The 24,078-nt window shown below is 59.1% G+C and overlaps 1 protein-coding gene across 1 annotated transcript; it reads left to right on the top strand.

Moving 5' to 3' along the window:
- Positions 1-3,167: 3,167 nt before the first annotated feature.
- Positions 3,168-17,188, top strand: LOC119098131 (microtubule-actin cross-linking factor 1, isoforms 1/2/3/5). The gene is made up of 21 exons (XM_037221061.1): positions 3,168-3,261; positions 3,611-3,726; positions 4,175-4,315; positions 4,620-4,791; positions 5,190-5,319; positions 6,429-6,597; positions 6,965-7,125; positions 7,549-7,678; positions 8,603-8,749; positions 9,200-9,348; positions 9,670-9,769; positions 10,412-10,696; positions 11,139-11,815; positions 11,847-12,009; positions 12,502-12,708; positions 13,092-13,281; positions 14,241-14,330; positions 14,796-14,977; positions 15,140-15,454; positions 15,783-16,991; positions 17,156-17,188. The coding sequence occupies exons 1-21, from the start codon at positions 3,168-3,170 to the stop codon at positions 17,186-17,188; spliced, it is 4,860 nt and encodes a 1,619-aa protein (XP_037076956.1).
- Positions 17,189-24,078: the final 6,890 nt, after the last annotated feature.

Genomic DNA, 24,078 nt, shown 5'->3' with positions numbered 1-24,078 from the left:
GTGCACGATCGCCCCCCCCGCATGTGACCGATGCCCGTTTGTCACAGATCCAGCGCGATATCCGAGCAACCGACCGACGGCTGAACGACGTGCAGCAGACCATCCGCGACGAGGCCAAGCGACTGCCCAAGATGAAGCCCAAGGACGCCAAGATGCACGTCGAAAAGGTGACGATCTCTGCAGCGCGCTTTGCGCCTTCCTCGATCGTAGATCCCGAAATGGTGTGCTGGCAGTTAAGACAATTTGTGTTGATTGTTAGCAGTGTTTGCGGTCACGAGTCGGCGGTTGAGTGAGTGAGCGAGACATCGTCTCGGGTCGAGAATCCCTGCCATTTGTCAGTTATTCTTTGTAGTATTTGCGTCGCTCTCCACCAAATCCTGCCAACGTTGTGGCTCAACTTCTGTTGATGTGATTGGAGCCTTGGCAGCTTAACATAACCGTGCCAGCTAGGCTCGACCACTGGTGGCGTGGTTCGACCACTGGTGGCGTGGTTCGACCACTGGTGGCGTGGGTCGACCACTGGCAGTGGGGCTCGACTATTGGCGGCGTGGCTTTCACTGGACCGCTGGCGTCATGACCGGACCACTGGCGACGTAGCTCGACCACTGTCGGTGTGATCTGAGTGCTGTCGCTGTAATCTGACTCCTGGCGGTGTGATCTGACTCCTGGCGGTGTGATCGATCTGACTCCTGGCGGTGTAATCTGACTCCCGGCGGTGTGATCTGAATCCTGGCGGTGTAATTATCTGACTCCTGACGGTATAATCTGAATCCTGGCGGTGTAATCTGACTCCTGGCGGTGTGATCTGACCGCTGGCGGTGTAATCCAACCCCTGACGGTACCGCCAGATCGACCTGGAGCTGGCACAGATCGAGGAGACGATCAAGGGACTCTTCTCGGACGTTAACTCGCTGCAGGAGGGCCGCCACCCGCAGGCGCCAGAGTTGTACCATAACGTGCAGCAGCTGCATAACAAGTGGATGAACGTGCACACCAGCATGCAGGTACTATCCGCTATTAAACGGCCTGGCTAACCACGATCATTGGCGGTGCAGTGTTTACCTTGTGTTGCGGCGTAAGCTTTTGATTATTGTCGAAAACATGTATAAGGTTTTTCTGCCGATATAATTTGATGCATATTCCTACCAAGAAAAGGGTGTATCAGTTTTAGGTGCATAATGAAGCATGGAGCTTAAGCTAATGGTGGCTCCTTCTCCAAATATGAAAGGTATCGCCTTCGAAGTCTCCCTAATCCGGACATGTTTCTTGTGATCCCTTTGGCGTTCGGGCAACCGCTGAGCAGGACGCAACCTACCTCGCTCTTGGGCTCGCAGGACACCCTGATCGGGCCGCTCAGTAAGCGGATGAATGAGGACCCAGATGCCATGTTCGCGCGATTGATCAAGACCGACGAGAACTTCCGTTTCTTGCACGAGTGTCTGGAGTGGGTTCGCGAGAAGCTGGTAAGGACGCGGCTGCGACCAGGCTCACCTCGGCCGTGTACTACGGCGCTGAAGCACAAACTGTACGAGGCAGCCCGGGAGCCGGAGAGTTATGCTCCCTAAAAGCGCACCGCAATTCATGTTGGTATGATGTGCTAATTATCGTGCGCGTTGCTCAGGGCGAAGGCTTGTCCACGTTGTATGTGAGGTGGCTATTTTGAAAATGTCGTCAAATGAACGTGCACACCAGCATGCGGGTACTATCCGCCGTTTAACAGCCTTGCTCTTCACGGCCATTGGCGGCGCAGTGTGTACCTTGTGTTTGGGACAATTGAATAGATTCAATTACACTCGTCTTGCCCTGTTATTCGGGAATAATTACCAAAGCACTCTTACGCAGTGTGGGATCAGTGCGCGGTTCGTGAGTGGTCATCGCGGGATTGGAGTTGGGTGGCCAGTGTTGGTGAGTGGTCATCGCGGGATTGGAGTTGGGTGGCCAGTGTTGGTGAGTGGTCATCGCGGGATTGGAGTTGGGTGGCCAGTGTTGGTGAGTGGTCATCGCGGGATTGGAGTTGGGTGGCCAGTGTTGGTGTTCGTCGCCAGGGTCAGCTTCAGGAGGCCGAGTACGGACACGACCTCCACTCGTGCCAAGAGGAGCTGGAATCCCACCACAAACAGCACAAGGTCATCGACCAGTTCCAGGTATGTTCCTGTGGAGGCTACTGGTCAGTTCCAGGGGCTTGCATCCACAGAATAATCCCACTCGCACAGGTAGATGTAACAGGAGTAGTGTTCCTGCACGTTCCGGGATCACGTTAAGCTGTTCCTGCTTGGCTCGAGTTGGCAAAGCATTACAGCTCGGCGGAGGTGTCGGCGACAGGCCAGCCGGTCTTGGTCCCCTGAGATGTATGGTCTGTGATTGGTGTATTTTGCACGCATTCCCCTGGCTGTTACGTACCATACTAGCACATGTTAGCTCTGACCCTCCGGATGTCGCCTCTCAGCTGTGTAACGATTAGCGCGATGGGCTCTGACCTGACCCCGCTATCACCGCCAGGTAAACCTGGACCGCTGCGTGGCCGCCAAGAACAACTACGACCATGATGAGCTGGCGCTGTACATGCGTGTGCTGAGGCCAGCTGCAGAAGACGTACGCCGACCTGCTGTCCACCTCCAACAAGCGGCTCTCCGACCTGATGATCCTGCACGACTTCATCCAGGGCGCCACCAACGAGCTCATCTGGCTGAACGAAGAAGGAGGAGGCCGAGGTCAACCGCGACTGGAGCAAACCGCAACCAGGACCTGCGCCAGCTGGACGCACACTATGAGGTCAGCGACGCACTGGAAGCGGAGAGGGGGAAATCCGTCTTCTTGCTGTGTGATGTTGGTGTTGTTGCGAAAAGTATGGAGGAATACATGAAATACGGGACAGGTCCAATATTCCGAACGAGGCGGTTAACTGTGTATTCAGCAATATTTCATTTAGCTTCTTAAGCTTGCTTGATTTCCCGAAGTCCGCAGCGTGTTTTGTTTGAGATCGAGAGATGGCTAATCTCCGTCCTCGTCGTGAAGCTGCTGCGGCTGACGCGCGCCGCCGCTGTTGCAGCACGTGATGAGCGAGCTGGAGCGGCGCGAGCGACAGTTCAACGCCATCCAGGAGCAGGGCGGCTCGCTGGTGGCGCAGCACACCCGGCCTCCAGACGGTGGAGGCTTACCTGGCTGCCATGCAGGACCCAGTGGTCCTGGCTGCTCCAGTCACACTCTGCCTCGAGACGCACCTCAAGCACGCAACAGACCGCGCACAAGCTCTTCCAGGACGTGGACGAAATGGCGCACGTTATTAGGGAGTGAGTCGCGCTGTGGGGTGAATGGGTCGTGCTGTGTTTTCCTCGTAAAAAGTGAAGTGAAAAGTTTGGCGTTGTTGCCTTAAACTTCGAGCACATTTTAGCCGGAAAGTGCCTGACTGAGCCTGTGTGAGCAGCAAGCAATGTGCCTCAGTCAAGCTACATGCATCTACTTGTCGGGCTATGTCTAATTTCGATTGAATCCTGAATTTTTCGGTTTAACCCCTCGCTATCACCCGCTGGCTCACATCACATGAAACACCGGTGTGCTCACTCTTCCACGGGCCCCGCGTCAGCCGTCTAACCCCGCGTCCGCCTCACAGGACAGGACGAGCGCCTCAACACGGAGTTCAGCCAGACGGACTTCACGCTGGACGAGGGCGAGCAGCTGCTGCGCGACATGCAGGAGCTGCGTGACCAGATGAGCGGCCAGGCGGAGGTCATCGACGAGCTGGAGCGGCGCGCGCACCTGGTGACGCCGCAGCGCCAGCGCCGCGAGCGCCTCGACGGCCCGCTGCCGGTCACCAGTATCTGCCAATACAAGAACGCCAACGTGAGTGCCGACCGCGCGCTGGCGGGGCACGGACCTGTGAGGGTGGGCCGCTCTGGCCTGAGAGGGGTGCGTGGAGGTTGGTGGGGTGAGGTGGATCTGCCGTGGAGAAAGATTCGGTTTCGATGCCTGGCTTTACCCGCTCTGTGGTGTCTCTTTTCTCCTGCTACTCGGTCGTGTCACCCCACTCGTCCCTGCGCGCAGATGACGATTCCAGAAGCAGGAGAAGTGCACGCTGCTGGACAACAGCCACCGGACCAAGTGGCAGGTGCGCTCAGCCGGGTGGTCAGCAGGGCGCGGTGCCCAGCGTCTGCTTCCTGCTGCCGCCGCCCGACAGGAGGCCCTGAAGCGGTTTTGCAGCGGCTCAAGCGACAGTACGAGATGTCCATTCACTCTCTGGCAGCGCAAGCAGCTGCGCATGCGCCAGAACATGATCCTGGCCACCATCAAGGTGGTCAAGAGCTGGGACCTGCAGCAGGTGAGGACATGCGAGGTGGGGGTAGCGGACGGTTACGGTCGGCGACTGATGACGGGTAGGTTGGCAGCGTTTGGCTTGAGTGTTAATGTCTTACTGCAGCGTAATCACACGTGCGTCTCTAAATTCGACGTTTCCATCAGGGTAGTTGACTTCGTTATTCGCCATAGGTAAGCTGATGCGACAGACGTGTTTCAAAGATGTTCAATAAGGGACTTTTAAAAACCTAGTTCTGTGGGCCTTTTTGAAAGGACAAATAAGTGTGTTTTGTGGAGGCCGGTTCTACAAGTGACTTCTTGCTGGGCAGTTCATGGCAATGGGCAGGGACCAGAGGGACGCGATCCGGCGAGCTCTCAACGAGGACGCCGAGAAGCTGATCCAGGAGGGCGACCCGAAGGACCCGCAGCTGCGTCGGCTGCGACGTGAGATTGACGAAGTCAACCGACTCTTCGACGAGTTCGAGCGGCTGGCGGCCGAGGGTGAGTGGGCTGACCCGCACGCCGGGCCGGTGGTAACCCCCTGCGGCTCGCAGCGGCAGAATCTGCTCAAGTTTTACGGGGGCTTTTTTACCAGCCGACCGAGGCAAACATTTAAAAAATGTGGTAGGATGTGCACACTTACCAGCAGTTTGAAGGGGAGATACATGTGTGAAAATTGTTGCCTGTTTTGTTCTAGACACACACACACGAAAAAGGTTAAATGCGTCGGCAGTGGTAGTATTAAGAAGCACGTGGCTTTCTCGCAGCTAATCGGGAGTGCTAAGCGCATAAGTGGGTCCCTTTTTCCTTACCGTATAGTTTACTTTTGGCACACCATAAATGCCTAGGCCGCGTGCCAATTCGGACCCGTCCTAACATAGTGCGCCTGGCCGCCGCAGCGAACCCGACCAACCAGTTCAACACCAAGGTGACGTCGCTGGAGTCGGAGCTGACGAAGGCGGAGGGCGAGCTGGCGGACCCGCTGCACGGCGCCCATCCCGCGCGACGCCCCGCGACGCTCAGCGGCTGGTGACCAAGCACAAGGACTGGGAGAACCGGCTGCAGGTGCGCCGCGCCTCACGTCCTGGGGGCTCCGGGCAGAGCAGAGGATAGGGAAGTCTGACCAGCGCGGGTCCTAGTAGATTGAGTCGTTTTTGATCGGTCGTGGCTTGTGCGAGAGAGGGCAGGTATGATTTGGCTGTGGACGAAGCTTATTTGTGGAGTCAGGCCCGCGCCGTGGTGGGCGCTGGCTCGCTATCCTGCTGAGCCACGCTTTACGTAGCGTTAGGTGAGTGTATGTCCTCGCTTAGGTCGGGGCGCTGTCCACGTCAAATGTCTGCCGCGTCGTTCACATCTTAATCTACCGTGGCTTGCCGGCTTTCCAAGCATGCCAAGCGCAATGTGTTGACGGCTGGACTGTTGCTGTGAATTTTACCATAGAGCGTTGTGAACGCTGTCGGGGCTCGAGCCGGCTGAGTTAGTACCGAGGTCTTATGAGCAGTCTGGCGTACACTGACAAGTCGGTCCCGTCCCCCAGCGTCACGAGCCGACACTGGAGAGGTGCGCACCATATACGACTCGCTCAGCAAAAAGACGCCCACAATGCAGGCTAAGCTCGACAGAGTGAACACGCAGTGGGGAGAGCATCTGGAAGATGTCACACACTTACATTGAACGGTATGACAGGTCCCAGCGACTTCCGTGTGACCGTTTTGGGTTGGTCTGTGATTTATACGCCTGGTTGAGTTGGTGTCGTTTGTCGACCATGCGTCTTTATTACCCGCCATGATGATGCATGGCACTGATCGACATCCAAGAGGGCTGTGTGCGGAGCTGTGGGCTGCGTGGCTCATGTGTTACATCGCATCCCGTTAAAGATGCAACATTTGCCTATATGCCTTATAGCTACAAATGTCAATGTGGACAGTCTGCTTGGCGTGGTTGTCATTATGCTGTGTGGTGTTTCATCCCCTGGTGATTAAGCCGCGGAACCACGGCATTAAGAAGCATTATGCTAATGCCGACTCAGGAGAGGCTACAAAAGCGCCCCGTCCACGTCTCCTGACAGTAACAAAGTATCCCGTCATGCTCTCCGACGGCCAACTGGATTAACGCCCTGTCCGCACCCCTGCCCGCAGTCTGAAGTGCGTTGAGGTGACCGTAAATGAACTGGAGGAGGCTACCAATGTGGTCAGTCACCTGGAGGCCAAGCTGAGCGACTACCGCCAGCTTCCCGACGACCGCGAAGGTCTGAAGTCGGCCCACCTCAGCCTGGTGGACCTGCAGAACAACCTGCAGAAGAAACAGGTGCGCCCGGGAACGGGCAGGCGATAATCCCGCCATCGGGAATACCGATGTGACAGCGTTGCATGGGTGGTATTTGCAAGGTGGTTTGCCTGGTAAGACTGTCGTGCTTAGTCATTATGACGTGGGCATTACTTTACGGACCGCATGTAGAGGCAGAGAGTACAACTTGGGTACTCTTGCTGTCCACGCAGAGTTGTCAGTGATGGGCTCGTCGTCCTAGGACACAACTCTATCGCGCTCTTCGCGCCTGCGTGTTGAAGCCGCACTGCTACGCTACCGTCTCGGCGCAAGGCGAATCTGTTCACTGTACTACGCTCCGCGCCGTATGTTGCTTCCGTTCTGACATAGTTCCGCTGCTCTCCGCCAGGGTGCGATCGAACAGCTCAACGTTGACATGGGTAAGACGCGCAAGACGACGGAGCGGACGCGTCCCCGGCAGCGGAACCACCCGGACGTGGAGGAGCTGGAGGACGACGTCAACCGCGTCACCAAACAGTGGACCAACTGCTGCGAGGGCGTCGTCGACAGGTGCGCTCGGGCTGGACACTGCGTCAGCGGAGAGCTCAGATGGCGCAACTGTGGGCTTGGCCGCAGGTCCCTTCCTAGGGGGCTGCGTCAAAGGTGGCCCGTGTCTTCATGCTCGACTCTTATAGGCTAGGGCCGAGTAATCAGTGGCCTGTCGCATTCATGTGATGGTGCGAATGCTGGTCGTTTCGACGAACGACATCAGTCACCTGTTTCGACATGCCGCCGTTTTACTCAAGCTTGACCGAGTTCGGACCACTGTCCAGGCCTTTCATGGCAGACTTCGTGAAATGACTGCCATGGCAGGCATTGTCGCCGTGGACTCCGAACCCGTCGGCCCAGCATTATGTCCAGTCCACCCGTGTCTGTCGTCTGGAGGGCTTCGGGAGGCCTGGTCACGTGACCGTGCGGCGGCGCCGTCGGCAGGCTGCGCTCTGTGGACCAGGCGGCGGACCTGCTGGCGCAGTACGAGCAGAAGGAGCGCATGGAGCGCCAGTGGGCCTCGCAGATGGAGGCGGAAGCGCGGCACCGGCAGCAGGAGGAGGAGCGCGCTCGGGTCAGTGTCACGCCGCCCTCGGTCGCCGCGGACCGCGGGCGGGCCTGGCTGCCGGCCCTGGTGTTGTGGAGGTGCTGTGTCTGGCACGTCACATTCTCAACAGCCGATCAGGAGAATGCCGCAAGAGTGCTGGTGGACGGCGGACGCCGGGCCCGCTCACGCCGGACACTGGACATGCAAGAACACGGGCTTTGTTAGTTCAGAATTATACTGGCAGATCCAGTATAACAGGAGACTCTGGCTGAACGACGTTATCAAGCAAACATTGGCTATTTTCTTAACGCGCGATATTTCAAGTTGTGCTTTGATCACGAAGTGCATGAGTGGCATGCACTCGTGATCATAAAGTACAGCTTGGAATGTCGACCATCAACGACTATAACCAAAGTTTGTTTGACAACATCGTTTGACTAGTACCGCCTGGTATATCGAGGGTCAATAGCCGCCAGCGTAAGAACTAGAAGCTCTTATTGCCGAAAACCATGGTCTCAAGACCTTCCTTGCTTGATATCAAGGGCACGAGCTTTGTTGTTTTTAATGTGAGGTCATTCGCTTTGCTGCCCGACTCGAGAGGCTAGTCTGGAGACGGGTTGGAATGGACGTTTGTTGATGCATTTATACATACGTGCGTGTAAACGTAAGCTAGCTACAATGTGGCTTCACGCTGCGTCGCACCCACATCGGGAACGAGATTCATCCAGACTGACAGACAGCGAGGTAATTGTTGCCATTCGGCATTGTAGTGAGATAAACCGACTATTGAGCTCGTCTGTGTGAGCGCTCCATGTGTCGCCTGTCTGTCGCCTGTCGGGTGACGTCAGGCCATGTCACGTCCGTGAAACATGCAAGGAGCAAGAGCGCGCGGCCCGCCGTCGTGTGCCCGTCGCATCCTGCTGAACCTCGCTCTGTTGTGGCCATTCTCAGCAAGCGGTGATCGAGAAGTACCGCCAGTGTGACGAGTCGATCGCCGACTTCCTTGGCTGGATGGCCAAGGTGGAGAAGCGGTTGGCCAGTCAGGAGGAGGTCCAGGAGGACGTCCCCAAGCTCCGCAACCAGATCAACGTGGTCAAGGTCAGGTCATCGCCCGAGGCGGTGGTCGTAATTCGCCGCTCTTGACAGGCCTCAGTTCTCTGCATCTGCTGTGGCGAAGATGTTGTGCAGTGTTGTAGAGCCAGCACTTAAGACCTACACCGGGCTAAATAATTTCAAAATATAATGTTCACCCCGCGACACTAGGAATTTTAAAACGTCATATTCGGCAAAGCTTAGACCACTGACGTCTTCAAGAAACTGGAATGCTGTAGGCAGTTTTTGTCCTTGTTCTGCGCATGGATCGCGTCACGTCAGTCCTCGACTGTTCAGAAACGGTCCACAATCGCTCTGGTTTGCGTGTGGCTAGTTTCCACCTGGGGTCACTCTGGCATCAGCTTCTACTGACGCCGCTCTGTCTGACGTCTGTTGTGAGCCGACCGTTGCGCCGAGGCGCCCCGGCCGGGCGCTGACCTACCGTCGCTGCCGTAGGCCATCAAGGATGAGCTGAAGCAGCAGCAGCAGCGCCCGGTGTTCGCGGCGCTGGACCAGGTGCAGGACGTGGCCGAGCGTGCCGGCGACATCCTTTCCAAGGACGAGCTCAAACAGCTGCAGCACAATGGACAGGAGCTGCGCCAGCGGTAGGCAGAGGCGGAAGGCGGCTCGGTCCGAGGCTGGCACGAAGCTGCTGTTCTTTGTGTTGCCTCGAGTGTTAAGCGGAACTTCGGCAGGTAGTCCTCGCAACGCGTCATAAGGTTAACGGGTGTTAATTTCGCTCAAGCGTCGTATTGTGAGGATGTCACGGCATCCGTATTTGCAAAACTGCGGCACGATGTCACACCACGGCCCCGAGCCGTCGTGTGATGGCACCGAGGCCGTCCTGCGGCCGCATGTGTTAGTCTCGTCCCGGCGCGGCCCGGTGACCTCGGCGACCCCGGTGACCTCTGCTGTGGTCACCGCAGATACGACACCGTGACGGACCGCAGCGACCAGCTGCTGCGGAGCCTCGGCGCCTGCCTGGACGAGCTGAGCAAGTACCGCTCCGACCTGGACACGTTCGAGGTGAGCGGCCGTGCTGCCGCGGCCGGCCGGCGGAGGCCGCCACTCGGGTCCGCTGCCGGACGCTCGGTGATGATCCGGCACTCCGGCATGCGGTCGGAGTGTGGTGTTAAACGTTCGGTCGGGAGACTAAGTCTGGCCGCCGTACACGTTGTCGCGTCCAAAGCGACTCTTCAGCGCCCTGTCGCGTGACGGGCCGGCACTCCGGCGTGCGGTCAGAATGTGGTGTGTGTGGTGTATGCGGTCAGAGTGTGGTTTTTAACATTCGATCGGGAGACTTAATCGTGCCGTACACGTTGCGCACCCCGTGGATACGCGTATCCGAGGCGACTCTTCAACGCTCTGTTGCGTGTCCAGATTATGTTATCTGCGTGATCTAAGTGTACCGTGCTGCCTCGAGGTCTGATTTGAAAATTTACTGACACCTGCGCGACTTAACCGTCTATTGTTATGCTTGCATTTGTATTTGCTGCTGAAGACCCTTTCCATTCAATCTACGTCTGAGATGTTCATAAACAAAGACATGGTACAAAACAAAGCTTTTCATTAGATCATGCTCAGGGCTAGCAGAAGGACGCAATGCTGCGCTCCTTTGTGTTGAGACGAACGCCTGGCCCCTACTGACTGCCGCTCCCCGCCGGGCAGACCTGGCTCACCCGGGCCACGCACACGCTGTCGGACAAGGAGCGGCAGCTCTCCGACCTGGGCAAGCTGAAGTCGAGCGAGCAGGGCTGCCGTGACCTGGTGCACGACGTCATCGCGCACCAGGCCGACCTGCGCTTCATCACGGTCGCCGCGCAGAAGTTTATCGACGAGAGCAAGGAGCACCTGAAGACGCTCAACGACTTCCGCACCAACCTGCCGCAGCGCATGGGTCATGTCGAGCCGCGCGACTACGGGGTCAAGCGCGAGGTCACCCAGGTCACGCAGGTCAGCGGCGGACGGCGCACGATGACGAGAGGTTGGCGCGGTGGGCTTTGGTTTGAGATCAGGTGATTGGAGGAATGATGCGTAGGGTATTGAGGTGACAAAAGATAGGATACGTTCTGTGTTTTTGATGATGCGCCGGGAGTCAGGTGTGAATTCATGTTTAGCTGAAAATATTATTAATTTCGTATTGCAGCTGGTTCAACTCTCATTTTTCCCCGGACGCTAAAATGACTACCAAGGGCGGTTTGATTGTCTGTGAAGGACGCTTTTAGAATGTCGGCTATCAACCTGTCTGTCTGTGCTGCACGCAAAAATAGGTTCGCACGATCCGATTTTGCATAGTCTCTCCCCTCACTCTGTAGTTGCGTTATAACTCCATTCCTCGTCATCACACGCCATTGAAGATCTTTCACAGCACTGACACCGCACTCCAATCCCGCAGGCGTACCAGGACCTGCTGGGCCGTGCCAACAAGCTGTCGGACAAAGTGTCCAGCCTGGGCGGCAGGCAGCGCGAGTACCAGGACGCGCTGGACCGCGCTAGCCGCTGGCTGCGCGAGGTCGAGCCGCAGGTGCAGAAGCTGGTGACGGAGCCGGTGGCGGCCGAGCCGCGAGGCGTACAGGATCAGCTTGACCGCGCCAAGCACCTCAACAGCGACATGCTCTCGCAGGGCAAGCTGTTCGACAACGCCACGGCGTCGGCCGCGCAGCTGGTGAAGGCGCTCGAGGGCCAGATCACCCCGAAGGAGGGCGAGCGCATCACGCGCCCGCCGACCGACCTGACCGATCAGTACCGCCGGCTCTCCGACGCCGTCATCGACCGCTGCCAGGCGCTGGACATGGCGCTGGTGCAGTCGCAGGGCGTGCAGGACGGTCTCGACTCGCTGATGGCGTGGCTGAACCAGGCCGAGGCGCGGCTCAAGTCCATCCTGAAGCCGGCCAGTCTGAACCGCGATCGCCTGACGGAGCAGGTGCAGGAGCAGCGGCTGCTGCAGACCGACATCGACTCGCACCAGCCGGGCGTCGACCAGATCCAGCGCTCCGCGCGCCAGCTGCTCGAGACGCCCTCTAACGCGCGCATCGCCAAGAAGATCGAGGAGAACCTGCGCGAGCTGACGACGCGCTTCGACAAGCTGCACGAACGGTGCCAGGAGCGCGGGCCGTCAGCTGGACGAGGTGGCCTCGCAGACCGACAACTTCTGGGGCAAGGCCGAGCGCTTTGAGCACTGGTTCGTCGAGATCTTCGAAGTGGTGGAGTCGCAGGAGATCATCAAGCTGAACGCCGAGTCGTACACGAGCAAGATGGACGAGCTGGCGCGCCGGCGTGACGCGGGCCGGCCCGACTACGAGGCGGCCGTGCGCACCGGCACCGCCCTCGTGGGGCGCCGTGACGTCACTGACACGGCTGTCACCAAGGACAAGGTCAAGGTTAGTGGGAGAGCTACCAGGTGGTATGCGGTGAGGGGGCCGGGTGGTGAGTGTTTGGCGGATAGGTGTCGTAGTTGAACGGTTGTGTTCAACGTGCCTAATGTCTGGTTTGCTCAGATTGACTGCTGGTTGATGTTGTAATAAGAACAGCAATGTGATGTGGTTGTCAGTCAGGTTTGTGCGGTCATCACGTAAGCCTTGGTCGGACAAAGTTTGAGCCAATCGGCGCTGAGCTGTGGCGTCTTACGGAGCAAAATGTGCCGCAGGTGCTGCAGCAGCTCTAACGCTGCAAAAGCAACTTGTCGCTACTGGTCTTGCTCTGGTCTGCTCAGTGTTTGGTAGGCCGTCGTCGGTAACGCCACGCCTCCCTGTTTGAAGGAAATGGAGGCGCAGTGGCGCGAGCTGCAGGACCTGCTGGACGAGCGGCTTCAGGAGGGTCGCACTCGCTCCGACTCCCTCAACGCCTACGAAAAGCTCAAGGAGGACGTGCTGACTTGGATGAAAAAGATGGAGACCCGCATCGACTCCCTGCAGCCGGTGGCCGTGGACCAGAAGCTGCTGAAGCAGCAGAGCGACGAGCTCAAGGTACCGCACTGCGTAGCTGTCCGTGGCCTCTGTAGCCGTCGGTGTCACTGTCACGTGAGCTCGTTTGCTGTATCAGCCCTGACGTGAATCAACACTGAGATATGCGTGCTTCCACTGGAACTAGCGTGTGATCAGTGTGTAAATTTTTGTCATGTCATATGAGCTGGACGCGGTCATTAGAGCTTTACTGAAGAAGCATAGAGGTGGCTTTTATGGAATCCACCCGTCGCAAAATGTTGTGCTGAGTGTCCTGCAGAGTGCAGGAAATTTGCGAGCAGTACCGCGCGAGCATGAATTTTTTCGACGCTGTTTCATCCTAGTTCGCCTTGGCCTGGTCGTCTGTGCCCCTTGACTGTAGCCAACCTCCTCCGCCGCGTCCGCAGCCACTAGTGAAGGAACACGGCCAGTACGTGACCACGATCGACAAGGTGAATGACCTGGGCAACCAGTACGACGCCTTGCTGCGGGCCGATCGGGCCGAGACGCCGTCCCGACGTCGCTCCTCCGTCACGCCCGCCAAGAAGACGTCCGTCGTCTCCCACGGACGCCGCTCCGTCACGCCTCTGTCATCAGGTGCGTAGCAGTCACGCCACTGACACTAGGTGCGGATCAGTGACGCCACTGACACCAGGTGCGGATCAGTCACGCCTCTGACGCCAGGTGCGGATCAGTCACGCCTCTGACGCCAGGTGCGGATCAGTCGCGCTACTGACGCCAGGTGCGGATCAGTCACGCCTCTGACGCCAGGTGCGGATTAGTCACGCCACTGACACCAGGTGCGGATCAGTGACGCCACTGACACCAGGTGCGGATCAATCACGCCACTGACACTAGGTGCGTATCAGTCACGCCACTGACACAAAATGTGCATCAGCCGCGCCACTGACTTCAATTGTGCATCAGTCACGCCACTGGCACCGAATGTGGATCAGTCACGCCACTGACACCAGGTACGTATCAGTCACACGCCTGACGCCAGGTGCGGATCAGTCGCGCTATTGATGAGCCACACCACCAGTCACTACCAGTATTACCTAAGCAGGAGCCTCGTCACGTGTTTGACACCAGGTACAGGTGACCCGCGGAGGTGGGGACACCGCTCACGTTGACATCAGGCGTGTCAAGCGAGTGGTGACAGGTAAAACAACTGCACTGGTGGTGTGGTGAAGCCAGCGTCTGTTGTTTTCCATTTGCTTCCTTCTCTTGCCTGCATGCTGCACAGATGGGGTGGAACGGAGCTGTAATCGCGTCGATTTGTTTTGTTTTCGGCACGTCCCACCGCTCCCCGTCGTTTAGCACAGCACTCCGGTCCATTTGGTTGGCTTTGTATTTTCGCTGCATACCTTTCCGTCGTCTTCGATGCTTCTGAGTTGTTCTTCGTTCTGTACGCGTTCTGTCATTGCACCGCCTACTTCTGTTCCTTCACGGCACACTCGCTTGGCGTGTTTTTTTTTGGCGTGTGCCGCTGACCTTCCCGGATGCCCCGGTGCCCGGCTTCTCGGCGGCTGAGCGGCATGCGCGTGTGTTCGCAGTGCGTAAGCCCTCTTTCGAGCGCTCGTCGCCGGCTCCCGGCCGGCCCAGCCGCCGTGAGTCGCATGCTGACGGATATGTCGGTCTGGACGGTAAGCAGCGGCGCACAGTGCATTGACTGGCGTGTGCACAGCCCCGCTCGGTGCGGTGTAGACCGGAGCGCGGAGGGGCACGAGAAGAGAGATGGGATGCGTTTCTGACGAACGGGTGGTGGTCAGAGGTCGAAGACGGTTAGCTTTGGTGGGCCCGAGCGTCCTGTGACGGCACCAGCAGGTGCCAACTGCGGGTGTGTTGAGAAGTGATGCCATTCATCCAGGGCGTTGGTATTCTGAGAAACATTTGCGCTTGGATCTGTTTACTGCATGTGCAATTTCAACGCTGTCCAACGAGATGTCAGCGCCTCTCCAAGCAGCGTGAGCACTTAAAACGGCTGAGTGTTAGCCTACCTATTGTCACTTCCATGCAGCCCAGTATTCATACGCTGGCACCACTATCATCCGGTAGACCGTGTCGGGCCGAAGCCTAACACCCCCCTCCCCTCCCTCCACCCCCAACAGACCAATCGCCGATCCAGGCGCAGCTGAACGAGATCAACCATCGCTACCAGATGGCAGGTACGCGGCTCACCGACCGGCAGGCGGACATCGACACCGTCAGCGACGAAGTGCGCCGCCACATGGACACGCTGAAGCAGCTGCAGCAGTTCCTGGACAAGACGGAGCGCCAGCTGCCGCGCGACGCCGTGCCGCAGAGCCGCGACGAGGCCGACAAGCAGCTGCGCGCCGTGCGAGCGCTCGTGGAGGAGGTGTACGAGCGGCAGCCGGCGCTGGACGGCCTGAAGACACAAGCGGGCGAGCTGCTGCGCCGGCGGCCCGGCGTGCCCGGCGCCGACCTGCTGCAGGGCGCGCTCACTGACGTGGTGGAGCGCTGGCGCGCGCTGCAGGAGCGGCTCAAGGCGCGCCAGCGCAATCTGCAGGACAGCCGCCAGTTCTTCGACACGCACGACCAGCTGAACGGCTGGCTGCAGGCCAAGGAGAAGATGCTGACGGTGCTGGGGCCGCTGAGCTCGGACCCGCGGCTCGTGCAGATGCAGAGCCAGCAGGTGGCCGTGCTGAGGGACGAATTCGCCGGCCAGTACCCCACCCTGCAGACGCTGAACCGCGTCGGTCAGGCGCTCGTGGAGGAGGCAGAGCCGGACAGTGCCACCGCGCAGAAGGTGAGCTTGACGACCGGCACCGCAGCGGCCTCGTCACAAGAGGCTGCGTTCTGTGTGTCGGCGGAAATATCATGTCAGAGTGCCTGCCGCGGGGATTGCTTTTGTTACCATTGATGTGTTGTCAAAAATATGACAATGGCTATCGAAATATTTGATGAAAGCTCGATGGCAGATTCAAAATGGATGAACAAAGCGTCGTTTCGTAAAGTAGTGCCGTTATCACTGTGTCGTGCTTAGTCAGTGACCTTGTTTTACATGTTTTAAGGCACGCAACTTACCGTGTGCTAACGTGCTCAGCGATTGATGTGTCGCGCCTGTTTGTTCCCAGGTGGGAGACAAGCTACGCAAGACCAACGACAAGTGGGAGGAGCTGATCGCCAAGCTGGAGGATCGGGAGCAGAACCTGGACGCCGCCTCGGGCGCCAGCCAGCAGTTCAACGAGTCGCTGGGTCGCCTGCAGCGCGACCTGCAGAAGATCGGCGACAACTTCGACGACCTGTCGACGGAGCGCACTGAGCCGCAGCAGAAGCTGAAGAAGCTGAACCAGCTCCAGCACCAGGTGGACGAGCTGCGACCGCAGCTAGCTGAGCTGGAAGCGCTCGGTGAGGAGCTGTGCAACGTGCTGACCGACCCGTCGGCCAAGACCGAGGTCAAGGACAAGCTGTACCAGCTGGGCCGCCAGCAGAACCAGCTGCAGAAGAAGATGGACAACCTGCGCGCCGAGCTGGAGAACTCGCTGAAAGAGGACCGCGAGTTCGAGGACGGCTGCGCGGACGTACAGGAGTGGATCAAGGACTGCGTCGACCAGATGGGCCGCCCGCTGAAGGTGTCAGCCGACGCCGACAGGCTGGCGCGCCAGGTGGCAGAGTACGAGCCCGTCTACAAGAGTGTGACGGCGCGCGAGCACGAGGTGTTCCTCGTCCAGCGCAAGGGCCAGGACCTGCTCGCCAAGACGACCAACAAGCAGGAGGCCAAGACGCTGCAGAAGTTCCTGGATAAGCTGCAGAAGGACTGGGACGGCATGAAGCGGGAGGCAGTGAGTCGCCACACCCGTCTGCAGACGTGCTCCGACCTCTGCCGCAAGTACCACGCGGCGCTGGAGAGGTTCGCGCCCTGGCTGGACAAGGCCGAGGACCGGCTGGACCGCATGCAGCCCATCAGCTTCCGCAAGGCCGACATCCAGAAGCAGCTGCGCGAGGTGCAGGCGTTCAAGAACGACGTGTCGCTGCACTCGGGCGAGCACGAGCAGACGCAGTCGGGCGGCGACGCGCTGCTCGCCGCCACCGACACGGACAAGGAAGGTGTGCAGGCCGACCTGCAGCTGCTACGGCAGCGCTGGGACGCGCTCAGCGCCGCCGCCGTCGGCCGCCTGCAGGCGCTGGAGGACGTGGCCGCCAAGGTGGGCGACTTCCAGGACAAGCTGCGCGACCTGGAGCACGGCCTGCAGCGCTGCGAGGACCGGCTCGGGGCGCACGACGCGCTCGGCGGCGGCCGCGACCCGCGCATGCTGGGCCGCGTCAAGGACCTGCTGCAGGAGGCCGACCAGCTGGGCCAGCAGCTGGAGAAGGTGCGCGGCGCTGGCGACGAGCTGCGTCAGGACGCACACCAGCTGGGCTCCAGCGCAGACCACGTCAAGGACGACGTCGATCGCGTCGACCGACGGCTGCGCGATCTACGTGACCAGCTGGACGACCGGCACAGCGACCTGCAGAACGCTTCGCATGCCGTCAATGAGGTCAATGAACGGCTTCAAGGGGCTCTACCACCAGCTGGGTGTGCTGGAGGAGGAGCTGGACAACATGGCGCCGGTGGCGCGCGAGGTCATCATCGTGCAGAAGCAGGTGACGGAGATCACCGTCTTCATGGAGAAGGTGGTGCACGAGCGACACGAGCTGGACGCCGCCGAGAAGACAGTCCAGGGCCTCGTTCAGGAGGTAAGGGCTGCTTATACGTTTCGCTGGCGTGGATAGCTGGCTCCTTGCTATTGATAACCACCACCTAAATTTCTGCCCATATGGCCATCAGCATTTAGTGATGCATCAAAATAGGTAGCCGTCAGGTGCTTAACCCTGCATTAAAAAGGTTATTCTGTGGCACCTGATCCTGGCACCTGCCCGGTTACCTGCAATCTTGACTGTCATGCAGTCTGTGTTGCCCATCAGCTGGCCACTGTGCCACCCATCAGCTGACCACTGTGCCGCTCATCAGGTAACCGCCCCATCAGCTGAACCACTGTGCCCATCAGCGACCCCATCAGCTGACTACCGTGCCGTACACGCTGACACTTCTGCCCATCAGCTGACCACTGCTCTCCCCGTCGACAGGGCTTCGCCGCCGACGCCAAGACGATGCGTGACCAGCTGGCAGCATGCGGCGCCAGCTGAGCCGCATGGACGACCGCGGCCGCGCCCGCGAGCGGGACGTCACCGTCGTGCTCACCAAGCTGACCACCTTCTACAGCACGTACGAGGTGGTGGTGGAGGACATCCGACATGCGTCGCGCGAGGAGGCCTCGCTGCCGAAGCCGGCCACCGATGTGGAAACAATCCGCCGCCAGCAGCAGGAGTTCCGCCAGTTCAAGACGACGCGCGTCGAGACGCTCTCGGCGCACGTGGACGACTGCAACAAGAGCGGTCAGGGCCTCGTGCAGTCGGCCGCCGCCGGCGTCAACACCACCGGCATCGAGGGCGACCTCGAGAAGATGAACGACTTGTGGAATGAGCTGAAGGAGCGGGTATGTCGGAGGTGGTCAAATGAAGCGAGGGAATTGGGTGGCGAGGGACGGGCATACGGACGACATTGGACGTGGTGGGTTTAGTTTTTGGGCTAACGGAAACACACTGTCTCGGAAATTTGGGCATAAATAGTGAACACTTCTTAGCCAGTTCGCAGAAGGCCTTTTTGGCGCGGTAGAAATACAAGCTAATGTCCAGATTGTTCATGCAGCGCTTAAGCAAATGCTTCAAGTGGACACATTGAAATCCCAGCATCGGGGTCTATGGTCACGTTTGTTGAGCCCAGAGTCACGCTCATTTTCTGTCTTTTCCACCACAACTCGGTGCCCCGACTGCAAGTGGCAGAGAGTAACACCCGGGCGCTCATCCCTGCACCGTTAAATCGAATCGAAAAATGTGGATTCGCTTACGGCGTCTTGAGGCTGTTTCCGGCCTCACTTCCGACGGAGTATGTAGGCGCCAACGATATCAGCAGTGGCATGTGAAACCAAGAGAATGAGTCTCGACTGTACCCACGCACACTCCTACAGTCACAGCCTGAGACAGGCCGTGACGATGTGTTCCGTGACGTCACACTTCCTGCATCCCCGCCGGCTGAGACCCCGCCGCTGTCTCCAGATGCACAACCGGGAGCGAGCCCTGGACGTCGGCCTGCTGCAGTCGGGCAAGTTCCGCGAGGCGCTCGAGGGCCTGCTGCAGTGGCTGGCCGATACCGAGGACCTGGTGGCGCACCAGAAGCCGCCGTCGGCCGACTATAAGGTGGTGAAGGCGCAGGTGCAGGAGCAGCGCTTCCTGCAGAAGCTCCTGCTCGACCGCCAGGGCTCTGTGTCGTCCCTGTTCGACATGGGCAAGGAGATCGCCAAGAACTGCCAGCCGGCGGAGCGAGCTGAGATCGAGGGGCAGCTGCGCCAGCTGACCGAGCGGTTCGACGCGCTCACCGGCCAGGCGGCCGAGCGTATGCAACAGCTCGAGGACGCCATGAAGGTACGCGGCGGCCGGGCCAGCTGATGCGCCGCGCCGGAGAGCGGGCGGGGGGCCGCTGCTGGGGCGTCCTGGTGAGAGTGAAAGGTCGTGGCTATGGCTGAGTTGAACGTGTTTGTCACGGTTTTGCGAGCGCTGCATTTTGCTTTATATTAAGTACTGAAAACAACTAGGATCCTCGGTAAATGATCCATAGGTGTCTTGTAAGTTGTGCGTGCGGTTATTATTTCATAGCACTGTATACAGGTGATTTACTGAAGTACTTGTATGATCTTCCAAACAAGGGTAATAGCATGTTCCAGTACTCATAAGAGAGGTCATTTCATTGCAGGTCGCGAAGGAGTACCAGGATAAGAACGGCCCACTTGTCGAGTGGCTGGAAAAGATGGAAAAGAAGTTGAAGGACATGGAAACGATTCCCACCGATGAAGACAAGATCCAGAGAAGGATCAAGGATCACGACGTAAGCCCCAGATCGTTTTGCACAAGCTCCCTCCATTACTGCATTACTCATCATTGGTGCTTATGACGCCGGGCTTCAGTGGCGCCGTGGGAACGCAAGGGACGTGTCAACGCTAGACCTGCTTAAATCTCGCCCATTGATGATTTCTGACGGTCAGCCTCATTGCTTGCAATGGCAAGGGAGGCGATGATCGTAGAAGTGACTTGTGTCTCAACGAGCGACCTAACTGGTTAGGATTGATTGATTAGCAGGTGCGTAACCCGAGGCATCACACTCCCTTCCGCGAGCCTGCGAGCTCACTCGTGATCAGCTCTACCGCCTGCTCATCATCCACCCCCGGCGGTCCGCAGACGCTGCACCGCGAGATCGTGCAGCGCGGCGGCGACTTCGACGAGCTGGCCAACATCGCCACCGTCCTGATGGAGCTGGTGGGCGACGACGAGGCGCAGGCACTGGCCGACCGGCTGCAGGAGGTCACCGACGCCTACACCAAGCTGGTGGACGACAGCGAGGCGCTCGGCCGCCGCCTGCAGGACGCCGGCAAGCAGCTGCGCGCGCTCGTGCTCAACTACGAGGACTTCCTCGTCTGGATGGACGAGATGGAGCAGCGGCTGAACAAGTACAAGGTGCTCTCGGTGCACGTCGACAAGCTGCACGAACAAATGGAAGAGTTGACGGTGAGTTAGCCGAGTGCAGAGAGTGATGGCGTGAGAGGATCGCGGCAGATGATGGACATTAATGGCAGGGGCTCTAGGTCACATTGTGACAGGTTTTGGGTAATAGATATTGTCAAGATACGCTGGAAGATGAACGATACTTTCGTGTGTGGATAGCCAGGCGTAACCGACAAGCCTGGTGTATAATGGTCACCATCGATATCGGTATATATTGTATCGATGACCAGGCGTAACGAGCACACCAGCGTTCCCAGGTGCTAGAGGTAGTGGCCCACTAGCCGCGGAAACTATGTACATGGAGTATATTTACGATAGGTCGCCACATTCCATTATGCGCGTGTTCGCTGCGCTGCTAAGCCCATCAGCTGCCGAATGTCGCGAACCCTAGTGTTCCGGCTCTGTGCCGGCTCTGTGCCGGCTCTGTCCCGACTCTGTGCGGGCTTTGTTCCGGCTCTGTGCCGGCTCTGTTCCGGCTCTGTGCCGGCTCTGTGCGGTCTCTGTGCCGGCTCTGTGCGGGCTCTGTGCCGGCTTTGTACCGGCTCTGTGCCGGCTCTGCGCCGGCTCTGTGCCGGCTCTGTCCCGGCTCTGTGCGGGCTCTGTGCCGGCTCTGTGCTGGCTCTGTGCCGGCTCTGTACCGGCTCTGTCCCGGCTCTGTGCGGGCTTTGTGCTGGCTCTGTGCCGGCTCTGTCCCGGTTCTGTGCGGGCTCTGTGCCGGCTCTGTACCGGCTCTGTGCCGGCTCTGTACCGGCTCTGTCCCGGCTCTGTGCGGACTTTGTGCTGGCTCTGGGCCGGCTCTGTCCCGGTTCTGTGCGGGCTCTGTGCCGGCTCTGTGCCGGCTCTGTACCGGCTCTGTGCCGGCTCTGCGCCGGCTCTGTGCCGACCCTCGCTGACGGGTGGCGCGCCGGCCGCAGGATCTCAGCGAGGAGGTGGACCACCACCGGGAGCCGGAGCAGGAGCTGCAGGACATCGGCGCCGACCTGATGCGGCACATCTCCAGCGATGAGGCGCTCCAGCTCAAGGACAAGCTGGACTCCATCAGTCACCGCTATTCGGACCTTGAGACCAAGGTGAGCCGCTGTGGACGCTGCTAGCCAGCGAGGACCGGTGTGGCTGCCGAAGGGAGGGGACGGAGACGGAGGAGCGGAACGGAGCTCGACCGTCGCCGACTGGCGTCGGGGTCTGCCTGGTCACAGTGGGTGTGTAAGATTTGGCTGAAACGGCAGCGTCTGGACTGAGACCAGCCCGTGTTTGTTCTGCGCATGTTCAACCAGAAGATGTTACATAACAATGGTGCTTGCAGTGTGTCGGCAAGCTTGAGTTGTCAAAAGCAAGTAGCGCGCCTTAGTGTCTCTTTACGCTTATGCATAGAAGACATTCATTAGGCTCGTTCAACCATGGTGGGAGACCGCCGCTACTTTGCACTTCGGTTATGCCCCGGGGCCGTGTGTGATTTACTGGGACACGAGCGGCCGACTTGAGCCGGCGTGCTGAGCCAACCCCTCTCTCTCCTTCCAGGCGGGTTCGCTGCTGAAGAACGCGCAGGAGGTGCTGCCGCTGGTGCACGCCTTCCACAAGGCTCACAACCATCTGACCGAGTGGCTGGTGGCCACGGAGCAGACCTTGCTGGCTGTGGACTCACTGCCCAACCCTGACGAGACGATGGAGCACCTGGAGCAGCAGGTCAGCGCACCAGACCCTGATGCTGACACTGCTGCTGACGGTGCTGCTGACGCTGATGCTGGTGCTGATGCTGGTGCTGATGCTCAATGGAACCCCGGCATGCGCGGTCTCGGTGACGATCGTTTTACATCGCACATCGTATGAAATGAGTGTTGCCCTGCTCTAGCAAGAACACCAACTAGAGATTAGGAGATTAAGTGCGTCAGGAAACCGAGCCTGCGCCCTCTACTAGCTACCTCCACGAACGTTACCGGTGTTATCACCAGCCGCCAGCGCCCGTCGTCTGACCCGACCTCGTCTGACCTCAGGTGCAGGAATACAAGCCGGCTCTGGACCAGGTGAACCAGGCCGGGCCGCAGCTGTGCCAGATCTCGCCCGGCGACGGCGCCCAGACCATCGAGGCGCTGGTGACGCGCGACAAACCGCCGCTTCGAAGCCATCGTCGAGCAGGTGCAGCGTAAGGCAGAGCGCCTGCGTATGACCAAGCAGAAGAACCTGGAGATCGTCGGCGACATTGACGAGCTGCTCGACTGGTTTAGAGAGGTGAGCTGGGTCTCGCAGGCGACGGCCGCAGTGGGCAGTCTTGGTGTCGTCTGGCGGCGAGCACATGGGTCACATGGACAGCAGAAGTATGGTTCGATTCGTGCGGCATACATTAAGCTGTCGTAGCAACAATGACCGACGGCTGTTATCATATCTGGAAAGGTACGTGACGCGCGTCACCCTACACCTTGAATGAAACGCTGTTGTCGCGCTGGCCAGTACTGGCCGACTCTTAAGATAAAATCCGATCCGATGCTGTGCGTGCACCACTGAATCCCTCCCGCGTGACGTGGCACCTCACCTGACGCGCTGGCGCCGTCCACTCAGGTCGAGACCCAGATCAAGGAGGCGGAGCCGCCCAGCTCGGACCCGGATGTCATCCGGATCCAGCTGAAGGAGCACAAGGCGCTGTACGATGACGTCAGCAGCCAGAAGGGACGCGTGCGGGACGTGCTGAGCACGGCCAAGAAGATCATGCGCGACGCCGCGCAGTACGATGACGTCACCGAGATACGCGAGAAGGTCGATGACCTCAAGGACACGGTCGAATCGGTGAGCTGAGCTGGACAGGCTGTTGTGCCGGGTGTTGTACGCCAAATGACCACCACAGTCGGCGCGCCCCTAAACTCCGATGTGTTGTGCGTGGGGTGTGGTTTGTTGACAGGCGACTTACAGCTTCGCGGAAATATTCCATGTGAGAAGAGACAAAGTAAGCTACGATATCGGCAAACTATAGCCAAATATGGAGCAGCGTCACGCTACCTGACTCTTGCCGAGGTATCGCTACGCAGCGAACAGCAGATCATCGAGGGCCCTACCCTCCCCCCCCCCCCCTCCTCCCGGCTCGCTGCCAGCCGTGTCTGACCCGTCCGTCCTGCCCCCCCCCCCCCCTTCGGCTCGTTGCCAGCCGTGGCTGACCCGTCCGCCCTGGGCTTCCTCTCCCCCTCCCCCCCCCCCCCGGCTCACCGCCAGCCGTGTCTGACCGGTCCGCCCGCCCGTCGCCAGGTCAGCAAGCTGTCGTCGGACCGGCTGAGCGCGCTGGAGCAGGCGCTGCCGCTGGCCGAACACTTCTACGAGACGCACCTGGGTATCTCGGACTGGCTGGACGAGGCGGAGGGCGAGGCGATGCGACTGGACATTGCCGGCGCATGCGGGCCGGACCAGATCCAGCGCCAGCAGGGACAAGAACAAGGCGCTGGCCTGCAGAGCATTCACGAGCACACAAGCCTCTCATCGACAAGCTTGAACAAAACGGGCAGTGCGCTTGCCCGCTCTGCAACGACGAGGGAGGCGCAGAAGGGTGGGCGGAGGGGAAGAGAGAGAGAGAGAGAGAGAAGAGAGAGAGAGAGAGAGAGAGAGAGAGAGAGAGAGAGAGAGAGAGAGAGAAGAAGAGGAGAGGAGAAGGGAGAGAGATAGATGAAGAGAGATAGAGAGAGAGAGAGAGAGAGAGAGAGAGAGAGAAGAGAGAAGGAGAGAGAGAGAGAGAGAGAGAGAGAGATGAGAAGAGAAAGAAGAGAGAGAGAGAGAGAGGAGAGAGAGAAGAGA

Source organism: Pollicipes pollicipes, unplaced genomic scaffold, assembly GCF_011947565.3.
Source record: "Pollicipes pollicipes isolate AB1234 unplaced genomic scaffold, Ppol_2.1 Scaffold_4740;HRSCAF=5597_pilon_pilon_pilon, whole genome shotgun sequence".
NCBI lineage: Eukaryota > Metazoa > Arthropoda > Thecostraca > Pollicipedomorpha > Pollicipedidae > Pollicipes > Pollicipes pollicipes.
Note: the sequence above shows the minus strand (reverse complement) of the source record. Positions and strands in the feature narration are given on the sequence as shown.